Source organism: Anas acuta, chromosome W (assembly GCF_963932015.1).
Source record: "Anas acuta chromosome W, bAnaAcu1.1, whole genome shotgun sequence".
NCBI lineage: Eukaryota > Metazoa > Chordata > Aves > Anseriformes > Anatidae > Anas > Anas acuta.
This window is the reverse complement of record NC_089016.1, coordinates 2,660,162-2,686,232: the sequence shown is the minus strand read 5'-3', so window position 1 is coordinate 2,686,232 and position 26,071 is coordinate 2,660,162. Positions and strand designations below refer to the sequence as shown.

The following is a 26,071-nucleotide window of genomic DNA, read 5'->3' as shown; positions in this document are numbered from 1 at the left end:
TTCTCCTGGCCTGCACCTGCTCCTGCCCTGTCAGCTACTCAGCCAAGAGTGGCATCACAAGTCCATTCCCCAGGCATGGGTCTCCTTCCTGCCTGTCATTTTCTCAGGCACCAGTGACGTCACAAGCTCTGACGAGAGCTGTGGGCCTGCTGCTGCTCTGTCAGCTCCACAGGCACCACTGACCTGAGCACCACATAGACACCTGTTTGGTTTCTACTCCCCTATGAAGTAGTATGATGCACCAGTAGACAGGTGCCTGGGGTTTCTGTTGGATTTCAGGAGAAATCAAGCATGGGGTGCCATCGCTGACATGACATCATAAGCTCCCAAAGACCCACACAAGCCATGTGCTTATTCCTGGCCTACTGGCTTCTCAGGCACCAGGGTCCTCCCAGCATCTAGCACAGGCCACCCTTGCTCTCATCCTGTCAGCTACTCAGGCACCACTGTTATCACAGGAATATTCACCTGCCATGGGCCTGCTCGTGGCCTATCAGATCTTCAGCTGACAGTGACCTCACAAGCAGAGATGATCTATTGGAAGATGTCAGTGTCCCTGTCCATGATGGGCGGTGGCTGCTCATGTTCAGCTGGCTGTTGACCAACATCCCCAAGTGCTTTTCTCCTGGACAGCTTTCCAGCCACTCTTCCCCAAGCCTATGCTACTGCATGGGGTTGTTATGATCCAAGTGCAGAAGCATTGTTGAATGTCATGTGATTGGACTCAGTCCATCAATCTAGCCTTTCCACATCCCTCTGCAAAGCTTTCCTACCCTCAAGCAGACCAACTGTCCCATCTAACTTCTTGTCATCTGCAAGTTACTGAGGGTGTACTTGATCCTCTCATTTGGATTGTAGATCTAAATATTAAATAAAACTGGACCCAATCCCAAGCCCTGGGGAATGTCACTGATGACTAAACTGGACATCTGGACAACTGACATCAACTGGACTGAACTCCCTTCACTCCCTCACTCTTTGAGCACAGCCATTTAGGAAGTTCTTCAACCAGCAAACTGTACACTTGTCCAAGCCATGAGCGGCCAGATGGGTTGTCATTCTGCAGGGTTACTTCTGGTGAGGCTGAGTGCATACTAAGATGTAGCTCCTTCTTTTATGCTTTTTCTAATGCCCTGTTCTCAGTCCTTTCAAATCAACTAAGCATGAATCTGGTGCTTGTGATGAGCTGGTGCTCAGGTCGTGTTCCAGTTACTTGCTATATCATGTATCATTGTCGTTGAGTTTGTACAGCACTGGCATTCTCACACTCCCTTTTATCTCTGTTTGCTTGAGTCTGTGTCGTGGTTCTGCTCGAGTGGGCAGCCGAGCTCCACCACAGCCGCTCTCTCACTCCCCCTCCTCAAAGAGGAATGGGGAGAAAATATGTGAAAAGGGCTCAAGGATTGAGATAAGGACGAGAAAATCACGCAATAATTAGTGTAACGGGCAAACCAGACTCAGCATAAGAAGACAGATAGTAAGATTTATTGCTCATTACTAACAAGCTAAAGAAGTGAGAAACAAAGGAAAGAAACCAAAAGCACCTCCCCCCCCATCCACCCTCTTCCACCTCCTCCCCCCGAGCGGCGCAGGGGAACGGGGGAATGGGGGTTATGGTCAGTCTACAGCACTTCTTCTCTGCCACTCCTTCTCGGTCACTCTCGTCCCCTGTGCTGTGGGGTCCCACCCACGGGATGCAGTCCTTAACGAACTGATCTGGCGTGGGCTTCCCACAGGCAGCAGCTCTTCCAGAACTGCTCCAGATATGTGTCCGTACCACAGGGTCCATCCCTCAGGAGAAAACTGCTCCAACCTGGCTCCCCTACGGGCAGCAGCTCCTGCCAGATGACCTGCTCCTGCGTGGTCTCCTCTCCACGGGCTACAGGTCCGGCCTGGAATCTGCTCCGGAAGGGGTCTTCCACAGGCAGCAGCCTCCGTCGGTGCAGGGCCACCTGCTCCACCGTGGTCTCCTCCACAGGCTGCAGCGTGGAACTCTGCTCCACTGTGGTACTCCATGGGCTGCAGGGGGACATCCTGCTTCACCATGGTCCTCACCACAGGCCACAGGGGACTTCTGCTCCGGCGCCTGGAGCACCTCTCCCCCTCCTTCTACACTGACCTTGGCACCTGCAAGGCTGTTTCTCACTCCCTTGACTCTCCCGGCTGCTGTGTGGCACAGCGTTTTTTTCCCTGTCTTAAATCTGCTCTCACAGAGGTGCAAAACAACATCGCTTATTGGCTCAGATCTGGAAAACAATGGGGCCCTTCCCAAACATGGGGCGGCTTCTAGATCTTTCTCACAGAAACCACCCCTATGGCCCCCTGCTACCAAAACCTTGCCATGTAAACCCACTACAGTCTGCGGTGTCAATGGTAGTTCAGGAAGACTGGCAGGGGAGTGGCTTCAGGGGAAGCACGAGGTTGCTTCTGTCACAGTGGGACTTTGGTCTGCCTGCACAGTTCAGTGGCTCAAGCTGTGACACAGACAGGAGTTCCACACTTCAAGGGAATCACAAAGGAAGTTCCTTCCTGAAAGGCAATGCCATCCTGAGTCCTGTCCTTGCCAGTGCAGCATCTATCAAAGGGTCGATACAAATTAGTCCTCAGAAGAAAGGCCCCATCACAAGGGGCTGCCTAGAGCTGGGCTCCTCTCCACACTTCTGACCTGGAGTCCTCTCCTGCAGGGCCTCTCCCTGGACTGCATCCTCCTTCAGGCCACATCCAAATGCTCCCACATGGGGTCTTCCATCAGTTGCCATGTGGAGATCTGCTCCAACATGGTGCACCATGGGCTGCAGGGGAACTTCTGCTCTACCACCTGGAGCACTTCCACACCCTATTTCTTCATTGACCTTGGTGTCTGCAGGGTTGTTTCTCTCAGCTTAATGAGGCCAAACTGCTTCAGTTAAGTGACTAAACCAAAAGAATGCAGGATATGGGGATTAGGTGTTCAGGTTAGGGTTTAGGGATTAGATCTTGCCTTCTAGGGTTAGTGGTTGGGCAGAGTATTAGAGGGAGGCCTGTTTACTTCTTTGGATTCTAGTCTGTGTCTAGTGTAGAGACTATATTATGTTACATTGGGATTTTCTTCAGGGCTCTGTTGAGGAATCATGTTAAGGCTGGAATTCAATGACAGGGATGAAAGGCTGAGGAACAGCATGAGAAATGAGCTAAGAGTGTATGGTAAGGCCTTATGGATTTGGGACTTGGCTAACCCATGCCAGGTGAGGTTTGAGGTTGGGGTAAGAGTAGTGGATTCCTTGCAGAGAGAGGGATAGCATTTAGATGTAGGGGTAAGTAGGGCTTACAGTTACTGCTTCAAAATACTGCCAGGGCTTGACATGGATGTTTTCCTAGTAAGTCTTGCAGCAGCACAGCCTTGCCTGAACCCCTCTCACCTCTTCCAGATCTTTCCTTTCTGTTAGCCAAGTCCCTCTTCTCTCCCCCAAATCTCCCACCTTTATTCTCTCAGCTTTCCCCTGGCCTCCCCAAAGGAGTCACCCTGTTGGGGGCAGCTTTCTGAAGGCCTTTATGACCTCAGAGGCTCTGCCTCCCTGCTGTTGGCCAGCCAGCTTCTGGGACAGAAGTGACCTCACAGCCAGCATCCACAGGGCTACAAGGAGGTGTTGTGCTCAGCAGGCCTCTTTCCAGCCCATCCAGTAATAGCCGGTGTAGGGGATGCCCTGCAGAATCCCTCAGGTACCCTGTGGGCCGAGCAGCTCATGCTTCAGAACACCGGCCACATGTCTGGCCTCACATTTCCCTGGGAGTTCTTCAGCTCCTTCAGGGCATCCTGAAGGAAATGACCACCTCAATATGCAAAAAAATTACCAAGTACTGAGTGCACATGTTAGGGAAGCGTTCAAAACTCTCTGTGGTAGGTGAGAAAGTCTTCATGTCTAGATTTGTTTCATTCAAGTGCATTCCCAGGGCACATTGCCATTAAAAGGAAGGTGACCTTGAGTCACTGTCTGTCCCACAGTATATTCCTAGGGAATATCTTATGGAACTTCTGCTCACAGGTATTCATCTCTCCATTCCCACATCTTGTGCACTCTCATATGGAGAATAAAGACATGGACTCCTGATACATTAATTCGATATCCCTCAGAGGAGGAAATATCAACCACTTGTGTGAGCTGTGGCAAGAGCCCAGTCTGAGAATGGTGGTTGCAAGGAGCTGTTGTACTGGGTCTGGCTGGAATGTTAACTTTCCCGGCAGCAACCCATACAGTGCCGTACTCTGTACTTGTAGCTGGAACAGCAGTGGTATCACACCAGTGTTGTGTCTGCTGCTGAGCAGCTGTGGCACAGCATTGGGCCTTTCTCTAACCCTCCTAGGGGATGGGCAAAAAGTGAGGAGAGAAACATCACTAGGGCAGCTGACCTAAACCAATCAAAGGGATATTCCATACCATGTGATGTCACACTCAGCAATAAAAGGTGGAAACGGGAAGAAGAGGGGAGAGGTGGGCTCTCGTTGAGAAGACGTCGGTCCTCCTCTCAACACCGGCTGTGTGCGTTGAGGTTTTGCTTCAAGGATGTGGTCAATCATCGCTCATTTGTGGGAAGTAGAGAGTAATTTCTTTCCTCTGCACTTCCATATAGCTTTCATTTATTTTGTTTGTTTGTTTTCTTCCCTTCTTTTTATTTTCCCTTTTCCCCTCCCTTTTCCCCTTTCCCTTTTTATTTCCCCTTAGTTAAATTGTTTAGTTCATGGTAGTCTTTATTTAATTATTATAATTATTTCCCTTTAATTAAATTATCCTTATCTCAACCCGTGAGTTGCTCTTTGCTTTACTTCTCCCCCTCCTCATCTAAAGGAGGGGGAGTGAGAGAGCGGTTGTGGGGTTTAGCTGCCCAGCACGGTAAAACCACCACAGCTGTTCTGGGACCATTGCCCTGAGGCAGCATTTCCCAGAGTGTCCAGAGAACAGTGGTCCATCCCCTGCTCTGCTGGTCCTCCCTCTCTCACTCAGGAGGCCAGCTCAGCCCAGACCCTCCCAAGCTCTCCACACCTCCATCTCCTATCCCCAACGCAGCCCAGCCCAGAAGAGCAGCCCATGCTGGGCAGACCCCAAAGCATCAAATGGAGAAGTGGAGGGCAGTAGCAGTATCTCTGCTGCTGCCATCTGCAGGAGATTCCCCTCCCACAGGCATCCTGCAGCCCCCCAGGCCAGCCCCAGTCCCCAGCACAGCACAGCACCACACTGCTGGTCCTGGGGCTCCTCAGGCAGCACCACTGCAAACACACAGCACCCTGCTCTTCTCCCAGGACACCCCATGTCCCACACAGCCTTGCCCCAGCCCAGCACGTCTGGGATGGTCTGAGCAGCCATTCCTGCAGCCCCTGCCCATGCTGCCCATACCCCCCAGCTGCTGGTGCTGCTCTGTAGAGCAAGGGGGCTGTGGTGCACAGGGCCATGAGGGCACTCTGCAGGGCTGTACTGGCCAGGCAGGGAGGCAGAGCCAGCTGGTGGGGGGCACTGCCACTGAGTGTCTCCCACACAAGTGGTTCCTTGGCCATGGATAGCCGACACAGATAGCCGGACTTCTTCAGAGTCAGAGACGCATGGAATAGCCCGAGCTGGAAGGGACCCACAAGGATCATCGAGTCCAACTCACTTCCAATGTCAGGATATGTTTTGGGGTGATTCACTGTATTCAGTCTATGAAATTTCACCGGAGGTATAACAACCAATTCAACAGAGAGCTTTCCCTATGCCTGCAGTGTTCCCTGGAGTTGCAGAGCTCTGCTTTTCCCACCCAGATTTAGCACCTCAGGGTGGCTCCACCTGGGACGTGCCCGTGCTCTATGGCCTCCATGTGCTATTGACTCCTGGGCACACACTGTCACTGCCGAGTGCTTGGGCTCTCCTGGCAGTTCCCTCTTTCCTCCTGAAAGAAGCCTGTCTGCCATTATCCCTCTCACCCACTGTGCACAGAGGCAGGAGAATTCACTGTCTCTGTGGGTGCTGTCCAAGAACAGGGAACAATCACAGGTTCAGCCTGGCAATGCTGCTGTGGCAGGACCCTTCTCCCCTCCACCTCTGCACTCTGCCATGTGTCCCTGAAGCTCCACCACAGGTCTACAAGGAAGGGTATCAGGCAAGTAAGTCACCGCATTTTCCTTCCTTTTATTAAAACACACAGAAAGCCTGACCCACAATTTATACGAAGACTTGGAGTCACATGAGACAGGTACATACAGTGTAGGAAGGTATGAACAATGATATTTCTTTGTGGGGAACACTATGAGAAGTAAAGCAAAGTAAAAAAGAAAAAAAAAAAAAGAAAAAAAAAGATTTCTGGGTATGTATACAGTTAACATTAAGAACACAGGCAGTTTATTCCTTCTGAAAAACCTCCATTCATCACTTTCCACATGGCTTCCTTCAGCTCCTGATTCCTCATGCTGTAGATGAGGGGGTTCACTGCTGGAGGCACCACCGAGTACAGAACTGCCAGCACAAGATTAAGGGAGGAGAAGGACATAGAGGGGGGTTTCAGGTAGGCAAAAAAGGCAGTGCTGATGAACAGGGAGACCACAGCCAGGTGAGGGAGACATGTGGAAAAAGCTTTGTGCCGGCCCTGCTGTGAGGGGATCCTCAGCACGGCCCTGAAGATCTGCATGTAAGAAAGCACAAGGAAAACAAAACACCCAAAGGCTAAACACACACTAGGCACAATAAGCCCAACTTCTCTGAGGTAGGCATCAGAGCAGGAGAGCTTGAGGATCTGGGGAATTTCACAGAAGAACTGGTCCAGGGCATTGCCTTGGCAGAGGGGGAGGGAAAAGGTATTGGCAGTGTGCAGCACAGCATAGAGAAAGCCACTGCCCCAGGCAGCTGCTGCCATGTTGACACAAGTTTTGCTGGCCATTATGGTCCCATAGTGCAGGGGTTTGCAGATGGCAATGTAGCGGTCATAGGCCATGATGATGAGAAGAGAAAACTCTGCTGAGATGAAAAAGAAAAAGAATAAAACTTGTATAGCACATTCCGAGTAGGAGATGGTCCTGGTGTCCCACAGGGAATTGGCCATGGCTTTGGGAACAGTGGTGGAGATGGATCCCAGGTCGAGGAGGGTGAGGTTGAGGAGGAAGAAGTACATGGGGGTGTGGAGGTGGTGGTCGCAGGCTACGGTGGTGAAGATGAGGCCGTTGCCCAGGAGGGCAGCCAGGTAGATTCCCAGGAAGATCCTGAAGTGCAGGAGCTGCAGCTCGCGTGTGTCTGCGAATGGCAGGAGGAGGAACTCTGTGGGGAAGCTGCTGTTGGACATTTGCTGCCTCAGAACATGGTTGGCTGTCCATGGAGGAAAAGACTGTGTCAACTTAGAAAAACTTCTCTGCACAAAACCTCATTTGTGTTTCACAGAAACCCTCTTCACAAAACGTACTGTCTATTCCCTATGAGCTCTCTTTCTTTCTGTCTAAGGGTGCCTAAGGGATCAGGTGGATCATCTGTGTGATCAGCATGATTCAGTACTGTGCTACGGTATGTGGTAAAGTGCATTGCACACAGATCTCAGATGCCCACAGTCCAGAGGCATGCTCTTTGAGCTTCTTCTGCTTCTAATAACCTGACAACTTTTATCATCATTATCATCCCCATGATTCACCCTCATGGCAGGCATGAAAGCAGAGAGTCCAGAGAGTGCCTTCCCTTCAGGTAGCTCCTGCCTTGGACTTCCCTAACAAGAATCTCCCCACAAAATTCCCTGGGGGTGCTGTGGAGCTCTGAAGGAGCCTTCCCCAGGCAAGAGCCTTTGGGCACCAGCAGGACCCTGCCCTACCCTGTCCTGTAAGGGGACTCCTTTCACCTACAGCTTCTCCCCATAACACCCTGGGCATCTCCCCAGGCATGCTGAGTGCTGAGCCTGGCAGGCGGCAGAGGCCCTGCCCCGGCACACAGCCCCTGGGACATGGCAGAAACCCTGCTCTGTACCACAGCCCTGGACACCCCTGCCTGCACCCTGGCTGCACAGCCTGCAGCTGGCCCTTAAAGAAGGAACCCTCATGTCCTGTCCCTCTGACAGTTTGGACAAGCAATCCCTGCTCTAGAGCTTGTCATACTCCTTTGCAGTAGAGAAACTCTGAGAGTGCTCCTGAAAAATTCCATAGGCTGTGGGACTTGCCAGCAAATCTGGAGATGGAATCAGGAACAAGAGCTGCATGCCCCTGTAGCCACACACTTACCCTGTTCAGGGTTGTGAAGATTTCTCCTGCAGTGAGCTCTCAGCATCCCCCCTCCACACTGCCTTTAACATCTCCCTCCCTTCTCTCAGCCGCCCTTGTCCCTTGTCCCCTGAAGGCAGTGCCCTCAGCCCTGCTGCACTGTGCAGAGGAGCTGCTCCTGGGCAGAGCTGTCTCCCTGCAGCGCTGCCCGCTTGCCGGGAGCTCCCCTTGGGCCCATGAGCCCGGCCCAGCTCATCAGCACAGGGAGCTCTTGCCAAGTCCCTGGGCCTCCAGGGGAATCAACTTTGAAAAACACTAAAGTAATCATCTATATTCCTTCCCTCCATTGTAGAGGGAGCACTGTCCTTTTTCATTTCAGAATAGGTATGATGACCAAGGATCACCTTTCCATGTCCTGGTTTTGGGCAGAACACCCACTCAAGGATCTCCCTCCCCCTGCTCAGGGAAGGGTTTCAGCTGAGTCAAACCAGGCATCTCATACTTTGTTTGCAGTTCAGAGGCTAGAAGGGGGCTTATCTTCCTCTCCCATGCCTCACAGATGTTCACAGGAGTTGGGATTCCTCTTGCCTTGGTTCAAGTGGGCACAAACCAGGCAGCATGTAAGCTGCTTGTCTCAGCTCCCAGCACACTGAATGCAGACAGAGGCAGGAGGGAGCTGTTCAGAGGCAGACGCCAGGTGATATTGGAGATGGCAGAGTGACATCTGAGTGACATTTGAAGTGCCTAATTCCTCTGGGCCATAAACAGAGATTTTATTATTGCATGTACAATATAATATAACTGTAGCCATTGCTCAATAGCAAAGAAGTAAAAGAAATAAAAGGCATGCTGTGACCTGGTTGCCATCACTGGGACGTGGTGGGACCACTCCCATGACTGGAATGCTGCAACGACTGGTTATGGGCTCTTCAGAAGAGACAGACAGAACAGAAGGGGTGGTGATGTGGCTCTCTATATTAGGGAGTGTTTGGATGTTGCAGAACTTCAATCTGGGAATGATATTGTTGAGTCCCTATGGGTCAGGGTCAGAGGGAAGGCCAACAAGGCAGGCATCCTGGTGGGGATATCTTATTGATCGCCAAACCACGATGAGGAGACAGATGAGGCATTCTACAAGCAGACTTCGAGCTGTTCAGGACACTGGTTGGCAGAGTCTCTTGAGAGGCAGATCTGAAGGGCAGAGGAGTCCAGAAAGGCTGGACTCTCTTCAAGAAGGAAATCTTCAAGGCTCAGGAGCAGACTGTCCATCCCCACGTGCCCAAAGTCCAGCCAGTATAGAAGAACAGAGAGCTGAACAGAGAGTTGTGGCTAGAGCTTAGGAAGAAAAAGAGGGTTTAGGACCTTTGGAAAAGAGGGCAGACCACTCAGGAGGACTATAAGGATCTTAAGAGGATGTGCAGGAACAAAATTAGAAAGGCCAAAGCTCATCTGGAGCTCACTCTGGCTACTGCTGTTAAAGATAACAGAAAATGTTTTTATAAATACATAAACACAAAAGGAGAATCTCCATCCTTTACTGGATGTGGGGGGAAACTTAGTGACAAGAGATGAGGAAAAGCCTGAGGTGCTTAATGCCTTCTTTGCCTCAGTCTTTAGCAGCAAGACCAGTTGTTCTCTGGGTACTCATCCCCCTGATCAGGTGGAAGGGGGATGATCTGGTGGAACTAGCTGCTGTGCATCAGAGAGGCTGGGAGTCCAGCAGCAGTGCCATGGGCTGGAAGGATCACAACCAGCTCACTTCAACCTGGGCAGATTCTGGCCCAAGAAGGGAGTGCTTCATAAGTATGGTATTACGAGGGTAGTGGTGCCTCAGAAACTTCAGTAAGTCCAGAAAGTCCAGTAGGAAGCAAATGGCTGTTAAACAGCCTGTGAATTGACTTCTTTCTGAAGCAGCTGACAGGTCATCCCTTGACTCCTGGCTGGGATCTGTGCCTTTAGGCTCACATCTGCTGATCTCCATGATATGCCAGTAGATGCACCTGCTTTGCACATAGTCTGTGCATAGATCCTTTCTTCCTAAGTACCTGATAGGCCAAATAGTGGAAGATGTGTTGAAGAGGTGTTGTCATATCAGAGGTTTGGCTTTTGACTCATTCATCTTTCAGGGCTGATTTCAAATTTCTACACATTGGAGGCCACTGCCTTACAGATGCCCGGGGGAACACAAAGCCTTCATGAAGCCATGGAAGACGTTACCCTGGGTCCATAGGAACCATTCTAGAACCAAAACATGTAGGCAGGAAGCACACTTTTGTGGTGTTGCAGAGCTGCTGGGCACATTGCACAGGGTATTCTGACAGCCTTTGTGTCCTTCTCAGTGCTGGCTTAGGAGCTGCTTCTTTATTGGGAACAGAGTAGCCAACAGAGGTGAGACAGATACTCTTGAGTTCATGAAAGCCATCAGAAAGCTGCCACTAAGAAGATGACTGATATAGGGAAGGCAGGAGGAGCCTGGCCAGGAGAGATGTGAGATTTGGGGGGGAAAGAAGAGCTCAGATAGCAGAAGGTAATGATTTTGGAGAGGTAAGAACATTCAGGTAATGCTGATCCCACCATAAAGCTGACTTAAAGCAGTCATGTGAGGCCATTACCCTTTTTTAATCTGTTATATTAATATCCAAATCTAAATGCCACTCTACACGCTGACAGGAATCCACTGCTCTAATTTTTGACCACCATATCCCTTGAAGCCAAAATTAGTCCATAACCCCTTTCCATTACCTTTCTTCTCTAGCTCACTCTCATCCCTGCACTTAACACTAGTATTAAAATACTCTATTTAACCTTAGTCTTCTTGCAGACCTAAAAAAACCCTAAAGCAAAGAGCTTGCCCATACCGTAACCACAGACCTGACACCACAAGCAGAACACCAAACCCTCCCACTAAACATCTGCTTAATCTCTCACCCAGAAAGGTTTGCCATAGTCCCTAATGCCATACATTAGGGACATACATCAGTTTGACCTCAGTACCAGGGAAGCTCATGGAGCAGATCCTCTTGGGAGTCATCATGCGGCACTTGAAGGGCAAGCAGGCGATCAGGCCCAGCCAGCATGGGTTTATGGAAGGCAGGTCCTGCTTGACGAACCTGATCTCCTTCTACGACAAAGTGACGCGCTGGGTGGACGAGGGAAAGGCTGTGGATGTGGTCTACCTTGACTTCAGCAAGGCTTTTGACACCGTCTCCCACAGCATTCTCCTCAAGAAACTGGCTGCTCTTGGCTTGGACTGGCGCACGCTTCGTTGGGTTAGAAACTGGCTGGATAGCCGGGCCCAAAGAGTTGTGGTAAATGGAGCCAAGTCCAGTTGGAGGCCAGTCACTAGTGGCGTCCCCCACGGCTCGGTGCTGGGGCCGGTCCTCTTTAATATCTTCATCAATGATCTGGATGACGGCATTGAGTGCACCCTCAGTAAGTTTGCAGATGACACCAAGCTAGGTGCGTGTGTCAATCTGCTCGAGGGTAGGAAGGCTCTGCAGGAGGATCTGGATAGGCTGCACCGATGGGCTGAGGTCAACTGTATGAAGTTCAACAAGGCCAAGTGCCGGGTCCTGCACCTGGGGCGCAATAACCCCAAGAAGAGCTACAGGCTGGGTGAGGAATGGTTGGAGAGCTGCCAGGCAGAGAAGGACCTGGGAGTGATGGTGGACAGTCGGCTGAATATGAGCCAGCAGTGTGCTCAGGTGGCCAAGAAGGCCAACGGCATCCTGGCTTGTATCAGAAACAGTGTGACCAGCAGGGCTAGGGAGGTGATCGTCCCCCTGTACTCGGCTCTGGTGAGGCCGCACCTCGAGTACTGTGTTCAGTTTTGGGCCCCTCGCTACAAGAAGGACATGGAGGTGCTTGAGCGGGTCCAAAGAAGGGCGACGAAGCTGGTGAGGGGCCTGGAGAGCAAGTCCTATGAGGAGCGGCTGAAGGAGCTGGGCTTGTTCAGCCTAGAGAAGAGGAGGCTCAGGGGTGACCTTATTGCTCTGTATAAGTACATTAAAGGAGGCTGTAGCGAGGTGGGGGTTGGCCTGTTCTCCCATGTGCCTGGTGACAGGACGAGGGGGAATGGGCTAAAGTTACGCCAGGGGAGTTTTAGGTTAGATGTTAGGAAGAATTTCTTTACTGAAAGGGTTGTTAGGTACTGGAACGGGCTGCCCAGGGAGGTGGTGGAGTCACCATCCCTGGAAGTCTTCAAAAGACGTTTAGATGTAGAGCTTAGGGATATGGTTTAGTGGGGACTGTTAGTGTTAGGTCAGAGGTTGGACTCGATGATCTTGAGGTCTCTTCCAACCTAGAAATTCTGTGATTCTGTGATTCTGTGATATGAACAACTATCATCCAAAGCCTGTCTTCCTGTGCATTAACCTTCTCACCTGTAACCCTTTTCTTAACCCTTAACATAGGTTCCTGTTCTCTCGGGGCAGGGCAGGAACCTTGAGATTTCTATGCAGTCACATGGCATTCAAAATGAACGGGAATGGCCATGGATTTGATCAGCTTGTAGGCCAGAAGGAGGAGATGGGTGGGAATGCTCTGATGAGCTCAGCTCTGCCTCAGGATCTCCCAAACCATCAGGAGGAATTGGCCTGTGAAAGGGACTATGAGGTCACTTCTGTCTCTGCAGTTGATAGGGCAGCAGCAGGAAAGTGTCACAGAAAGGGACTGTGAGGTCACTTCTGTCTGAAGCAGCAAACAGATCACATTTCTACCCAGGAACTGTACTTTTCAGCTGACATCTGCCAGTGGTCCTGGTAGGCCAGCAGAAGGCACCTGGTTGGCATGCTGACTATGGGGTCCCCTCTGCCCACATACCCAGGAGGACCCAGAGAGAAAGAAGGCCCACATATGGGTTGTCCTGTCCCTTCTGTTTGAGTCCATGACTGGACAGCAGCAGGCACAAGGCTTAGGTGTGTCTGCAGAAAAGTCTGTAAGGTCAGCAGCCGGACCATGGCTTGGAAGATCCTGGTGAGGTGACTTCTGTCTGGTTAGTTGACAGACTGCAAGAAGGATGACAGGTTGCGATGCCTACTTCAGGAGTTGTTTCCACCCTGATGGAGCTTTCTTTGGTAGTAGAAAAGAGCAGGAGAGAAAAACGTGCCAGAAAGTGCACCTTGGAAGGTTGGCACTGGCCATGAAGAAGATGAAATGTCCCTCAAAGAGTTGTGTCGTGGTGCTAGAGGTCACCCAAAGGGTGTCTTTGATCAGACCATGGCTTTGTGTTTGAAGGAACAGCTGGTGAGGGTTGACGAGACATTGGTGAAATGATGGAAATGCCAGGATGAGTGCAAGGTGAAGAACAGAGATGGGTGTCTTCAGCTTTCAAGGAAATAGGGCAAAGTGTGGGGCAGCACAGGGAAGTCTGGAGAGGAAAAAGAGGTGGGTGCTGGCAAGAAGAGAAGGCCCCAGCAGCCCTGACATTTTTGTCCCCTTGGATAGAGCTTCTGAGGAGATGAAAGTCATTGCAAGGGGGCTTATTGCTTTCTTGAGACCCTGTGTAGAGGCAGGAAGGAGTCATACCACTGTTCTTATGGCATCACACTGCCCACCACACCCCACAGACCCCCAGCAAGAGCCCTGAGCCAGACATGGGAGTGCAGGACATTCCCTTCCAGTGGCTGGAGTCAGGACCTGGCCCTTTTACTTCAGCACAGCAAACCCAGATTTTTCTCAGCACAGTGCTTTGCCTATCTGTAATCATGGCCTCCAATTATCTGCCCTAACAAGTCCCTGAGGAGAATCTCTTGGTAACAGCCCTCAGTGGGGCCCATTAATACTCCAAGTCACTTCAACTTTTCCTTCTGACTTTACTTTCTCAAGCAATTGCATCATTCTCCTCTCATTACCTCAGGTTCACAGACTGAGCACCAAAATCCACCATGGAACTCATTAAAAGGCAGAAACACCTAAGGAACCATATGTCTTCCATAGAGTTATTCATATTCTCAAGACTTGAACAGCTAATTGGAGAGCTTTCATGGTGCAGTTAAGGAGGAAGATTTCAAAAAGCACCTAATAAATACCTCTTCTAATTTTAAAGGATGAATTTTGTTGCATTTCAGTTTTGAGCATCTTTCTTCAATTGATATTAATCCAGGGCTTCTCCAATGGAGACATCCATAGGGAGGAAAAGCAGACTCTTGAGGCCTGACAGTGCATGGACAACCTTGCTCCTCACCACCCCAACCCTGACATTTCTCTCATTGGCCACCTGGTGTTTGCATCACTTTTCCTTACACCAGACTTCTGCACTGAAGTCTGCAGCTGGATGTTAGAGCCCCTTTGCACCAGCTCCCAACTGCTTTCCTTAGAAAACTGGCTGCACACAGAAGGGTTTTTCCCTATTTTAAAACAATCAACAGGAAAACATGCAGCAATTTTCCAAACAGAAAAACAAGTTCCTCATCTTATTGCTCTTTACAGATACCTTAAAGGAGGCTGTAGCGAGGTGGGGGTTGGTCTGTTCTCCCACGTGCCTGGTGACAGGACAAAGGGGAATGGGCTTAGGTTGCGCCAGGGGAGTTTTAGGTTGGATGTTAGGAAGAACCCTTTCTTTACCGAAAGGGTTGTTAGACATTGGAACAGGCTGCCCAGGGAAGTGCTGGAGTCACCATCCCTGGAAGTCTTTAAAAGACGTTTAGATGTAGAGCTTAGGGATATGGTTTAGTGGGGACTGTTAGTGTTAGGTCAGAGGTTGGACTCGATGATCTTGAGGTCTCTTCCAACCTAGAAATTTTGTGATTCTGTGATCTTGTATGTCTCCAGTCAGGTTTATCTCACTGGCTTATCCTCACAAAAGCATGACTGTAAATTAAGTATTTTATACTGATTAATAGGAAAGTATAGGTATTAAGATTACTATTATTCCATATGATCTTAATTCAACAATAAATGATGAGGAGCTTGCTACAGAAACAATTAGGCAGACGGCTAATCGATGGGCAAGCTTGAACTCAATGAAGCTCAAAGCAGCAACTGGGTCAGTGAGAGCAGTCTGAATGATCAAAGAGTAAGGGGAGGACAAAGCAGGAGAACCATGGGAAGTGCATAGGTCCAGGCAGGCATCTGGAAAGGGGACATTCAACAGGGATTGTTTGTTCAAGGTAGGTGGAAGTACCTGGAAGATGAGGGACTACACCATGATGGAGAAAGTGATGACAATGCAAGTACAGGTGGCCATCAGTATTTCTTCTCCTGTGATGAATATAGATCCTGAAAATTCATCTGAAGGATGTAGATCCTTTGGGGCCAGCCATGGCTCTGGAAATGGAGGTCCATGAAGCTGTAGGACTCCTGGTCTCTTGCCTGGGAGATCCCCAGCACAGAGTGCCTGTGTCCCACAGGTCCAGCCCCACTCCCCAGGCCAGCACAAGAGGCCTGGCCCAGGCACAGGGCAGCTCCAGATTCCCCTCCAGCATACCATTTGCCATCAGTCCCAGCACCTATGGGACACTCCCAGGCCAGTGAAAGGCCAGCTACTATTTGCTAGGCTATGTGCAATCCAGAAGGCATCTCGCAGTCCTTCAGTGATCTCTGTGTGACTCTGAACCATGGTGAAACCCAGAAAAGTAACAGGCCTGTCCAGGGAAGGTGTCCTGGGTTGTATTTCTGACACTATCTTTGGAAGATGAGTGCAGAGATGCGGCAGAGATGCCACTGTGGAGACATCAGGACTGTCACCAAAGTACACGAGATCTGAGGGCTAGGAGAAATGCAAAGGAACAAGGGAACAAAGTGGAAGCCAAAAGAGAGCAGCAGGGAAACAGACATTTCCTGCTGCTGGCCATGGCCATGGCTCCAGGGAAGCAGGAGCCCTGACCTGCAGGCAGCACAGAGGCAGAGCCCAGTGGGCAGTGAGGGACAGCCCCAAAGGCCACTGGGGCTGCTCCTCCATGTGGCATCTGGGCTCTTGGTCTGAGCTCTTAGTGAATGCTGGGGCTGCTCCCGCAGGTGCAGAAGAGATGGGAGGTGATGGGACATAAGACCAGTAAAATTCTGCTCTCTTCTTTATTGTCGTTATCTGCACAAGAAGCCCAGTTCTATAAGTACATTAGAGGATTGGGTCAAAATTAAAAAAAAAAAAAAAAAAAAAACAACAAAAAAAAACTAACATAGCAGACACTAAGAATAAAAGTAAGTCAAATTCACCAGCTTTAGACAGTATTAATAAATAAATAAAAATTAAAGAAAATTGTCCTAACAGTTCATTTCAGAAAACGTCAGTGTCCTGAAATGATTGTAGGCACATGATTAATGTAGAAGAAGAATGTCTGCAAATACTTGCTTTAAGCATGTATTCAAAGTGTTTCCTCACTGCACCCTTGAGGTCCTGGTTCCTTATGAAGTAGATGAGGGAGTTCACTGCTGGAGGCACCACTGAGTACTGAACCACCAGCAAAAGATTTGTGGATGAGTATAGAACTGCCACCAGCAGGTCCGTGGATGAGGTGGAGAATGAAGGGAACTTCAGGTAGGCAAACAAGCCAGTGCTCACAAACAGGGGGACCAGAGCCAGGTGAGGGAGGCACGTGGAAATGGACAGTGGCAGTGTCTACTCTGTTGGTCCTCCCAGTGTCTCCTAGGAGGCCAGCACATCCCAGACCCTCCCCAGCTCTCCACACCTGCCTCTAGTCTCCCCAGCTAAGCCCAGCCCAGCCCAGCCCGGCCCAGCAGAGCAGCCTAGGCTGGGATGGCAACAAAGCATCAAATGGAGAAGTGGGGGTCAGTGCAGTGTCTCTGCTGCTGCCATCTGCAGGAGATTCCCCCATATGCTACTCACCAGGGAAGCCTGCAACCACCCAGTCCAGCCGTATTCCCCAGAACAGCACCACACTGCTGGCCCTGGGGCTCCTCAGGCACCACCACTGCACACACAGAGCACACTGCTCTGCTCCCAGTACACCCCATGTCCCACACATCCTTGCCCGATCCCAGCACATCTGGGCTGGCCTGAGCAGTCATTCCTGCAGCCCCTTCCCATGCTGTCCACAGCCCCCCAGCTGGTGGTGCTGCTCCGTAGAGCTAGGGGGCTGTGGTGCACAGGGCCGTGCGGGCACTCTGCAGGGCCGTGCTGGCCAGGCTGGGGAGGCAGAGCCAGCTGGTGGGGGGCACTGCCACTGACTGCCTCCCACACAAGTGGTTCCTTGGCCATGGAGGGTGCGCACAGATAGCCGGCCTTCTTCAGAGTCAGAGACTCACAGAATAGCCAAGATGGAGGGGACCCATGAGGATCATTGCATCCAACTTATTTCCAGTGTCATTAGATGTTTTGGGGTGATTCATTGTATTCAGTCTACAAAATGTCAGCTGAGGTATGACAATGCAGCAAACTGCTTTCCCTGTACCTGCTGTGTTCCCTGCAGTTGCAGAACTCTCCTTTGCCTGTTCCCACCCAGATTTAGCACTATATCTATACTTCAAAAAGTTATCTTTACTTTGCAATATCCATGAGAGTAGCTTTGGGAGAAGAGCTGAGCCTTCAGGCACTGCCCTCAGCAGATCCCCTTTTATGCTGCAGATGCTGGTACGGAGCCAGCTGTATTAGAGAATTGCCCCTGGCCTGTCCCTGCCTGTGGACACAGAACTGCCCCAGAGCAGCACGGTGAGCAAGAGACAACAAGAGCAACGAGTCCTCACAGCAACACAAGGGCTCTGTAGGAGAGTACAAGGTGAAAGGGAGAGCAGCTTGGGAAAGACAAAGCTCTGGAGCTCCTTGACAGTGCTGCTGTGCCAGGACACTTCTTCCCTCCACCCCTGTACACAGCCAAGTGCCCCTGCAGCTTCACTGCAGGTCTCTGAGGGAGGATCTCGGGCAAGCATATCACTGCAGGGTCTTTTTTTTTTTTATTTAAATACACAGAGCTCCTTGTTTACACCAAGTCCGGGAGTCACATGGGACATGTAGATACTTAAATGAAAGAATATGAACAAAGACATTTCTTTGTGGACAATAATTTCACAAGTAATATAAAGAAAAAATTATACTCAAACAAAATAAAAAACAAACCTGCACCTGGGCCTTTAACGAGTTATATTATGAATGATATGCAGCTCTGCAGAGAAGATTCTTGTTCTGGTGGACATGAACTGTTCAACATGAGCCATCAGTGTGTGTTTGCATCCCAGAAGGCCAGCTGCATCCCAGGATTCATCAAAGGATGAGTGGCTAGCAGGTCGAGGGAGGTGATTGTTCCCCTCTACTCTGTTATTGTGAGGCCCTACTTGGAGTACTGAATCCAGGTTTGGTGCCCCAGCACAAGAAGGATGTTGATCTGTTAAAACAGGTCCACAAAGATGATCAAGGAGCTGGAGCACCTCTCCTATGAAGGAAGGCAGAGAGAGTTGGGGTGGTTCAGCCTGCAGAAGAGAAGGCATTAGGGTGAATTCATTGCCTACAAACCACCTGTCTGAGCTGGGGCAAAAGCCCAGTGCAGGGAACGGTGGTTACGAGGGGCTGTCTGTGATGATGGCATCTTCTCAGTAATTAAAGGGGGCATAATAAAAGATGGAGAACAACTCTTTGCTCAATCAAATAATGACAGGACAAGGGGGAATGGTTTTAAACTAAAAGAGCAGAGATTTTGATTAGAGGTTAGAAGGAAATTCTTCACTCAGAGGGTGGTGAGGCACTGTAAGAGGTTGCCCACAGAACTTGTGAATGCCCCATCCTTGGAGCTCTAAAAGGCCTGGGTGGATGGGGCCCTGTCAAACTTGATCTAGTGGGTGGCATACTTGCCCATGGCAGGGGGGTTGGAACTAGATGATCTTTGAGGTCCCTTCTAAACCAGGCAGTTCTATGTTTCTATGTTTCTATGTTTCTGTGTTTCTATGTTTCTACGATTCTAAGACAGGCAGATTATTCCTTCTGAAAAACACTCATTCATCACTTTCCACACCGCATCTTTCAGCTCCTGGTTCCTCATGCTGTAGATAAGGGGGTTCACTGTTGGACTCACCACCGAATACAGAACAGCCAGCAAAAGATTCAGTGAGGAGGAGGACATGGAGGGGGGCTTCAGGTAGGCAAATATGGCAGTGCTGGTGAAAAGGGAGACTACGGCCAGGTGAGGGAGGCATGTGGAAAAAGCTTTATGTCGGCCCTGCTGTGAGGGGATCCTCATCACAACCCTGAAGATCTGCACATAGGACAGCACAAGGAAGACAAAACACACAAATAATAAAGAGGCACTAACCACAATAAGCCTAGCCTCTTTGATATAGGCATCAGTGCAGGAGAGCTTGAGGATCTGGGGAATTTCACAGAAGAACTGGTCCAGGGCATTGCCTTGGCAGAGGGGAAGGGAAAAGGTATTGGCAGTGTGCAGCACAGCATAGAGAAAAGTACAGCCCCAGGTACTTGCTGCCATGTTGACACAAGTTCTGCTGTCCATTATTGTCCCATAGTGCAGGGGTTTGCAGATGGCAATGTAGCGATCATAGGCCATGATGGTGAGAAGAGAAAACTCTGCTGTGACAAATGTGACAAACATAAAGACCTGGGTAGCACAACCGAAGAAGGAAATGGCCGTGGTGTCCCACAGGGAATTGGCCATAGCTTTGGGAACAGTGGTAGAGATGGAGCCCAGGTCGATGAGGGCGAGGTTGACGAGGAAGAAGTACATGGGAGTGTGGAGGTGGTGGTCACAGGCTATGGCGGTGAAGATAAGGCCGTTGCCCAGGAGGGCAGCCAGGTAGATGCCCAGGAAGATCCCGAAGTGCAGGAGCTGCAGCTGGTGTGTGTCTGCAAATGGCAGGAGGAGGAACTCTGTGGGGAAGCTGCTGTTGGACATTTGCTGCTTCTCGGCATAGCAGCCTATTTATGGAGGAATTTAAAGAGGCAAGTTAGATAGTGTTTTCTGAGCAAAACCTAAACCATACCTCATTGAAACATCCTCAACAAGACACACTGCCTTTTCCAGGGAAGAATACATGCTTCTGCCTGGAGCTTTTGTTTTGTTTGCCTAAGAATGCCTAAGAGACCTGATTAGTCAACTTCACTCTCTGGAAGGGTTAGTACTGCCCTGTAGGTACGTGATAAAGACCACCAGGGACTGGTGGTGGTCTCTGAGACAGGTACCTGCCCCAGGTAGCAGGCTCTGGGAAGCAGAAAGACTCCCCCTTACCCTTCTGGGTGGCCTCCTTCCTCCCACAGCTTCTCCCCGCAGTGTCCTGGGCAGCTGCCCAGGCAGGCTGAGTGCTGAGCGTGGCAGGCAGCAGAGGCCCTGCCCCGGCACACATTCCCTGGGGCACAGCAGGGACCCTGCTCTGCACCACAGCCCTGGCCACCCGTCTAAACGCCCGGCTGCACAACTTGCAGCAGGCCCCACAAGAAGGAAACCTCATGTTTTGTCCCTCTGACAGCTTTGGAAGGTAATCCCTGCTCTGGAACTTGTCATTCTCCTCTTATGCAAAAAGCTCCTCCTGAGTCCTGAGTCCTCCTGAAAGCTCCCATAGGCTGTGGGATTTGCCAGCAAATCTGGAGATGGCACCAGGAATAACAGCTGCGTTTCCCTGCAGCCAGAGACTTACCCTGTTCAGGGTTGTGAAGATTTCTCTCGCAGTCAGCTCTCAGCATCCCCCCTTTAACATCTCCCTCCCTTCTCTCAGCTGCCCTTGTCCCCTGTAGGCAGTGCCCCCAGCCCTGCTGTGCAGTGCAGAGGAGCTGCTCCTGGGCAGAGCTGTCTCTCTGCCCACTTGCCATAAGCTCCCCTTGGGCCCAGGGGCCCGGCCCAGCTCATCAGCACAGGGAGCTCTTGCCAAGTCCCTGGGACTCCAGGGAAATCAACTTTGAATCACACTCAAGCAGTCTTTTGGGATACAATCACTTCTCTAAAGTTTTGATCGGGACTTATTTCCAGTGCTGTCTTTGCTCCTAATTCCATAGAAGATGTTGGCAGGAGAATCATCTATTCTTGTCCCATTATGTGACCAGACACCCTCAACGTGAAAGGCAGGATGAATACCACCTCTTCCAAGCACTTGTAGATATTGGTGGGATGCTATGGAGTGTGTGTGGGGGAAGAGATGACATGACTTTTCTGCAGAAACTCAAATCTCTCTGTCTACATATGCTACAAAACCACTTGTCAGCCCACAGTCATAGAAACATACAATGCTTTGGGTTAAAGGGACCCCAAAGACCATCAAGTTCCAGTCCCCCCTGCCCTGGGCAGGAAGAAATCCTACTAGTGTTGCTCAAGGTCCCATCCATCCTGGCCCTGGACACTATCAGGGAGGGGGCATCCAACACTTCTCTCGGCAACCTGTTCCACTCCCTCACCAACCTCCCAGTGAAGATTTTCTTCTTTAGATTTAATGTAAATGTACTGTCTTGTAGTTTAAAGGGATTGCCCCTTTCCTAGAGCTACAATCCCTGATAAAGATTCTATCCCTATCTTTCTCCTATTTTTCTCCCCTGGTTCTGTTAAGGATAGTCAGGAAGACAGTGGCTGCGTTGTACTTCGCTAACAGCTGGGGATAAACCACAGAACATCTGAGGACACAAACCTGACTGACAATTGATAAAGGAGGCAGTGAGGGAACCAGACCTGGTCAATCACACTGACTGAAGGTAGCACGGGAGAGAGAGAAAATATTTATTCCAGTGAGATTATCTGATCAGGGACTTGTTGGTCTGGAAACCAATAGAAAAGGGGGAATGCTGGTTAAAGGGTATGAGAAGAGGCTGAAGACACTTGGGTTGTCTAGTCTGGAGAAAAGAAGGCTGAGGGGTGACCTCATTGTCCTCAACATCTCCCTGAGTGGGGGAAGTGCTGAGGGAGGTGATGATCTTTTCTCCTCGGTAACTGACCACAGAAGGTATGGGAATGGCACAAAGCTGTGCAAGAGGACGTTCAGATGGGACATCAGGAAAAAAACTTGTACTGTGAGGGTGGTTAAATGTGGAACAGGCTCCCTAGATACCTGGCTGATGCCCCATGCCTGTCAGTGTTCAAGAGGCATATGGAAATTGCCAGAAATTAATCAGGGATTATTTTTTTTTCCTATATATATGCCCAAAGTAATGTATATTTATGTTCACAGAATCACGGAATCACAGAATTTCTAGTTCATAACTATGAATATTACTATAGAATCATAGAATATCACAAGTTGGAAGGGACACATAATGATCATTGAGTCCAACTCCTAGCTCCACATGGGTCTACCCAAATGTTTATATAAACAACGTGGATGTAGGGCTAGAAGGTGTTTTGAGCTAATTTGCTGATGATACTAAACTTGGAGGAGTTGTTGACTCCATTGAAGGTGGAAAAGCCTTGCAGAGATAGATTGGAGAGCTGGGCAATCACCAACTGCATGAAGTTTTAAAAGAGCAAGTGCTGGGTCCTGTAGCTGGGATGGGGCAACCCTGCCTATGCTTACAGACTGGGGCACTAGACGCTGGAGAGCAGCCCCACAGAGAGAGATCTGGGGGTTGTGGTTGACAGCAAGCTGAATATGAGCCAGTAGTGTGCCCTGGCAGGCAGGAGAACCAACCGTATCCTGGGGTGCATCAAGCATGGCTTTGCTAGTTGGTTGAGGGAAGTGACTGTCCTGCTCTACTCTGTGCTGGTGTGGCCTCGCCTCGAGTACTGTGTGCAGTTCTGGGCACCACAGTACAAAAAGGACATGAAACTATAGAAGAGTGTCCAGAGGAGGGCAATGAAGAAGGTGAAGGGCCTAGAGGGGAAGATGTATGAGGAGTGGAAGAGGTCACTTGGACTGTTCAGCCTGGGAAAGAAGAGGCTGACAGGAGACCCCATCATAGTCTACAGCTTCCTCACGAGGGGGAGTGGAGGGGCAAGTGCTGATCTATTCTCTTTAGTGACCAGCAGGACCCGGCACTTGGTCTTCTTAAACTTCATGCAGTTGGTGATCACCCAAATCTCTAATCTGTCCAGATCTCTCTGCAAGGCATTTTCACCCTCAACAGAGTCAACAACTCCTCCCAGTTTAGTATCATAATCCAATTAGCTATAAACACCTTCTAGTCCTACATCCAAATTGTTTATACAAACATGTAATTGAACTGGCCCTAAAACGAAGCCTTGAGGGACCCCACTGGTGACTGGCTGCCAACCTGATGCGGAGCCATTTACCACAACTCTTTGAGTCCTACCCGTCAGCCAGTTATTCACCCAAGGTATGATATTTTTGTCCAGCTATATGCTGGACATTTTGTCCAGTAGGATCATATGTGAAACTGTGACAAAAGCTTTACTGAAATCCAAAAAGATCACATCAGCTGGTTTCCCTTGATCAATTAGATGGGTGATCTTATCATAAAAGGAAATCAATTTTGTCAAACAGGACCTACCTCTCACGAACCCATGTTGACTGGGACCAATGACTGCATTGTCCCCCAAGCACACTTCAATAGCTACCAGAACAATCTTCTCCATACTTTTACCAGGCACTGACATGAGACTAACAGGCCTGTAGTTACCAGGGTCTTCTTTCTTGTCCTTCTTGAAACTGGCACGACATTTGCCAACTGGGACCTCTCCACATTCCCAAGACTCATAATAATTGAGAGAGGCCCTGTGATAATGTCAGCCAGCTCTCTGAGCACTCTGGGATGAATCCCATCTGGACCCATTGTCGTGGTTTAACCCAGCCAGCAGCTAAACACCACACAGCCATTCGCTCACCCTCCCCCCTCCCTTTCTGGGATGGGGGAGAGAACCGGAAAGTGAAGCCCGTGAGCTGAGATAAAGACAGTTTAATAAGACAGGAAAAATAATAATAACAATAATAATAATAATAACAATGATGATAATAGTACTACTACTAATAATGTGTACAAACAAGTGATGCACAATGCACTTGCTCACCACCTGCTGACCAATGCCCAGCCTAACCCCGAGCAGTCCGGCTCCCTCCCCTGGCTAGCCACCCCTATATATTGTTTAGCATGACGTCAGATGGTATGGAATACCCCTTTGGCTAGTTTGGGTCACCTGTCCTGGGTCTGTCCCCTCCCAGCTCTTACTGCACCCCCAGCCTGCCCGTTGGCAGGACAGAGCAAGAAGCTGAGATGTCCTTGGCTTAGTATAAGCACTGCTCTGCAACAATTAAAACATCGAGGTGTTATCGGCATTATTCTCATCCTAAGCCAAAACATAACATTCTACCAGCTACTAGGAAGAAAATTAACTCTGTTCTAACTGAAACCAGGACACCCATGGACTTGAATGGATCCAGGTGTAGCAGCAAATCACACACACTTTGAGGGTCAGTTGGGCATTTATCATTCCCACTGTCACGGTTCTCCAGCTCAGGGCACCCAGGGTCCTGAAGCCCATCCTCGGCATTGAAGACGGAGGCAAAGAAGGCATTAAACATCTTTGCTTTTCCTATGTCCTTGTTTGTGAGGTGACCTTCCCCATCCCAAGTAGAGGATCTATATTTTCTCTGGTCCTCCTTTTTCTATTCATATATTTAAAAGAAAACTTTTTATTGTCACCCACAGATGTGGCCAGCTTCAACTCTATTTGGGCTTTGGCCACAGGAATCTTCTCCCTATGGGTCCGGATGCGAACAGCATCCCTGTAGTCCTTCCACTTTGCCTGACCTTGCTTCCAACAGCCATACACTTTCTTTTCATCCCTCTGCTCCAGAATAAGATCCCTGGTCAGCCAAGCTGGCCTTCTTCCCCACCTTCGTGACTACCTGTGTTTTTAGGATGCAGTGTTTAAAGACTGACCAGCACTGATGGATGCCGACACCTTCAAAAGCAGTTTCCCAAGGGACCTTGCTAACTAGTCCTCTGAGCAGCCTGAAGTCTGCTCTCCCCATATCCAGGGCTGAAGTTTTGGTAGCAGTTTTCCTCCTGTCACAAAAGTTTTAAGCTCAACCACTTCATGGTCACTATGACCAAGACAGCCACCAATTCCCACAGCCCCCACAACACTCTCTGTATACTGCAGCAACAGATCTAGGAGGGCACCTTTCCTAGTTGGCTCCCTTAACACTTGCACCAAGAAGTTATCATCGTGGTGCTTTAGGAACTACCTGGACATGCTTGTGTCAGCCTCGTGATATTCCCACTTGACATCTGGCAAGGTTTTGCACTCCATCACTTAGCTTATCACCGGCGGGCCTTATTTTATCCCTTTTCCCCTTCAACTCTAGTTTAAAGCCCTGTCTATCAGCCCCGCTAACTCCTGGGCAAAAATCTTTCTCCCCCTCTGAGAGGGGCACATCCCATCTGGTGCCAGTAGGCCCAGTGTCGCATAGACCTTCCCATGATCAACAAACACAAAGTTCTGCCAGTTGCACTGGTCCCGAAGCCACGAATTAATATGGCAAGTGTGTTTGTCAACACTGATCCCTCCTATCAGAAGGACAGAGGCAAACACAACCTGTGCCCCTGATTCTTAACCGGTCACCCCAAAGTCCTAAAGTCCCTTTTGATTGCTCTTGGACTTCTCCTTGCTACTTATTACCAGCCTGAAAAAACAGTAAAGGGTGGTAGTCAGAAAGCTGTACCAGGCGAGTGACTTTCCTGGCAATGCCTTTTACCCAAGCCACAGGGAGGCAGCAGACTTCCCTGTGGGCTGGGTCCAGTTGGCGTATCGGCCCTCTGTCTCTTTCAGAAGGAAGTCATATAATCACAGAATCATAGAATATCCCGAGTTGGAAGGGACCCATAAGGATCATCAAGTCCCACTCCTTGCACTGCACAGGTCTGCCCAGAAGTGTAGACCATGTGACTAAGTGCACAGTCCAATCGCTTTTTAAATTCAGACAGGCTTGGTGCAGTGACTACGTCCCCTGGGAGCCTGTTCCAGTGCACAACCACCCTCTTGGTGAAGAACCTCTTCCTGATGTCCCTTCTGGCTCCTGGTGGCTCCCGAGTGGCCTCAGTGCAGGAAAGAGCCTTGC

At 49.9% G+C, this 26,071-nt stretch overlaps 3 protein-coding genes across 8 annotated transcripts in view; 1 reads left to right on the top strand and 2 right to left on the bottom strand.

Annotated features, from left to right (window-relative positions):
• Nucleotides 1–26,071, top strand: part of LOC137847094 (antigen WC1.1-like) — a 433,117-nt gene that overhangs the window by 94,402 nt on the left and 312,644 nt on the right. The window lies entirely within an intron of this gene.
• On the bottom strand, nucleotides 6,331–7,281 carry LOC137847344 (olfactory receptor 14A16-like). The gene has a single exon (XM_068665629.1). The coding sequence runs from the start codon at nucleotides 7,279–7,281 to the stop codon at nucleotides 6,331–6,333; it is 951 nt and encodes a 316-aa protein (XP_068521730.1).
• On the bottom strand, nucleotides 19,024–24,529 carry LOC137847343 (olfactory receptor 14A16-like). Its single transcript, XM_068665628.1, has 3 exons — nucleotides 24,412–24,529; nucleotides 23,502–23,678; nucleotides 19,024–19,994 (listed from the first exon to the last, which is right to left on the bottom strand). The coding sequence occupies exons 1-3, from the start codon at nucleotides 24,527–24,529 to the stop codon at nucleotides 19,024–19,026; spliced, it is 1,266 nt and encodes a 421-aa protein (XP_068521729.1).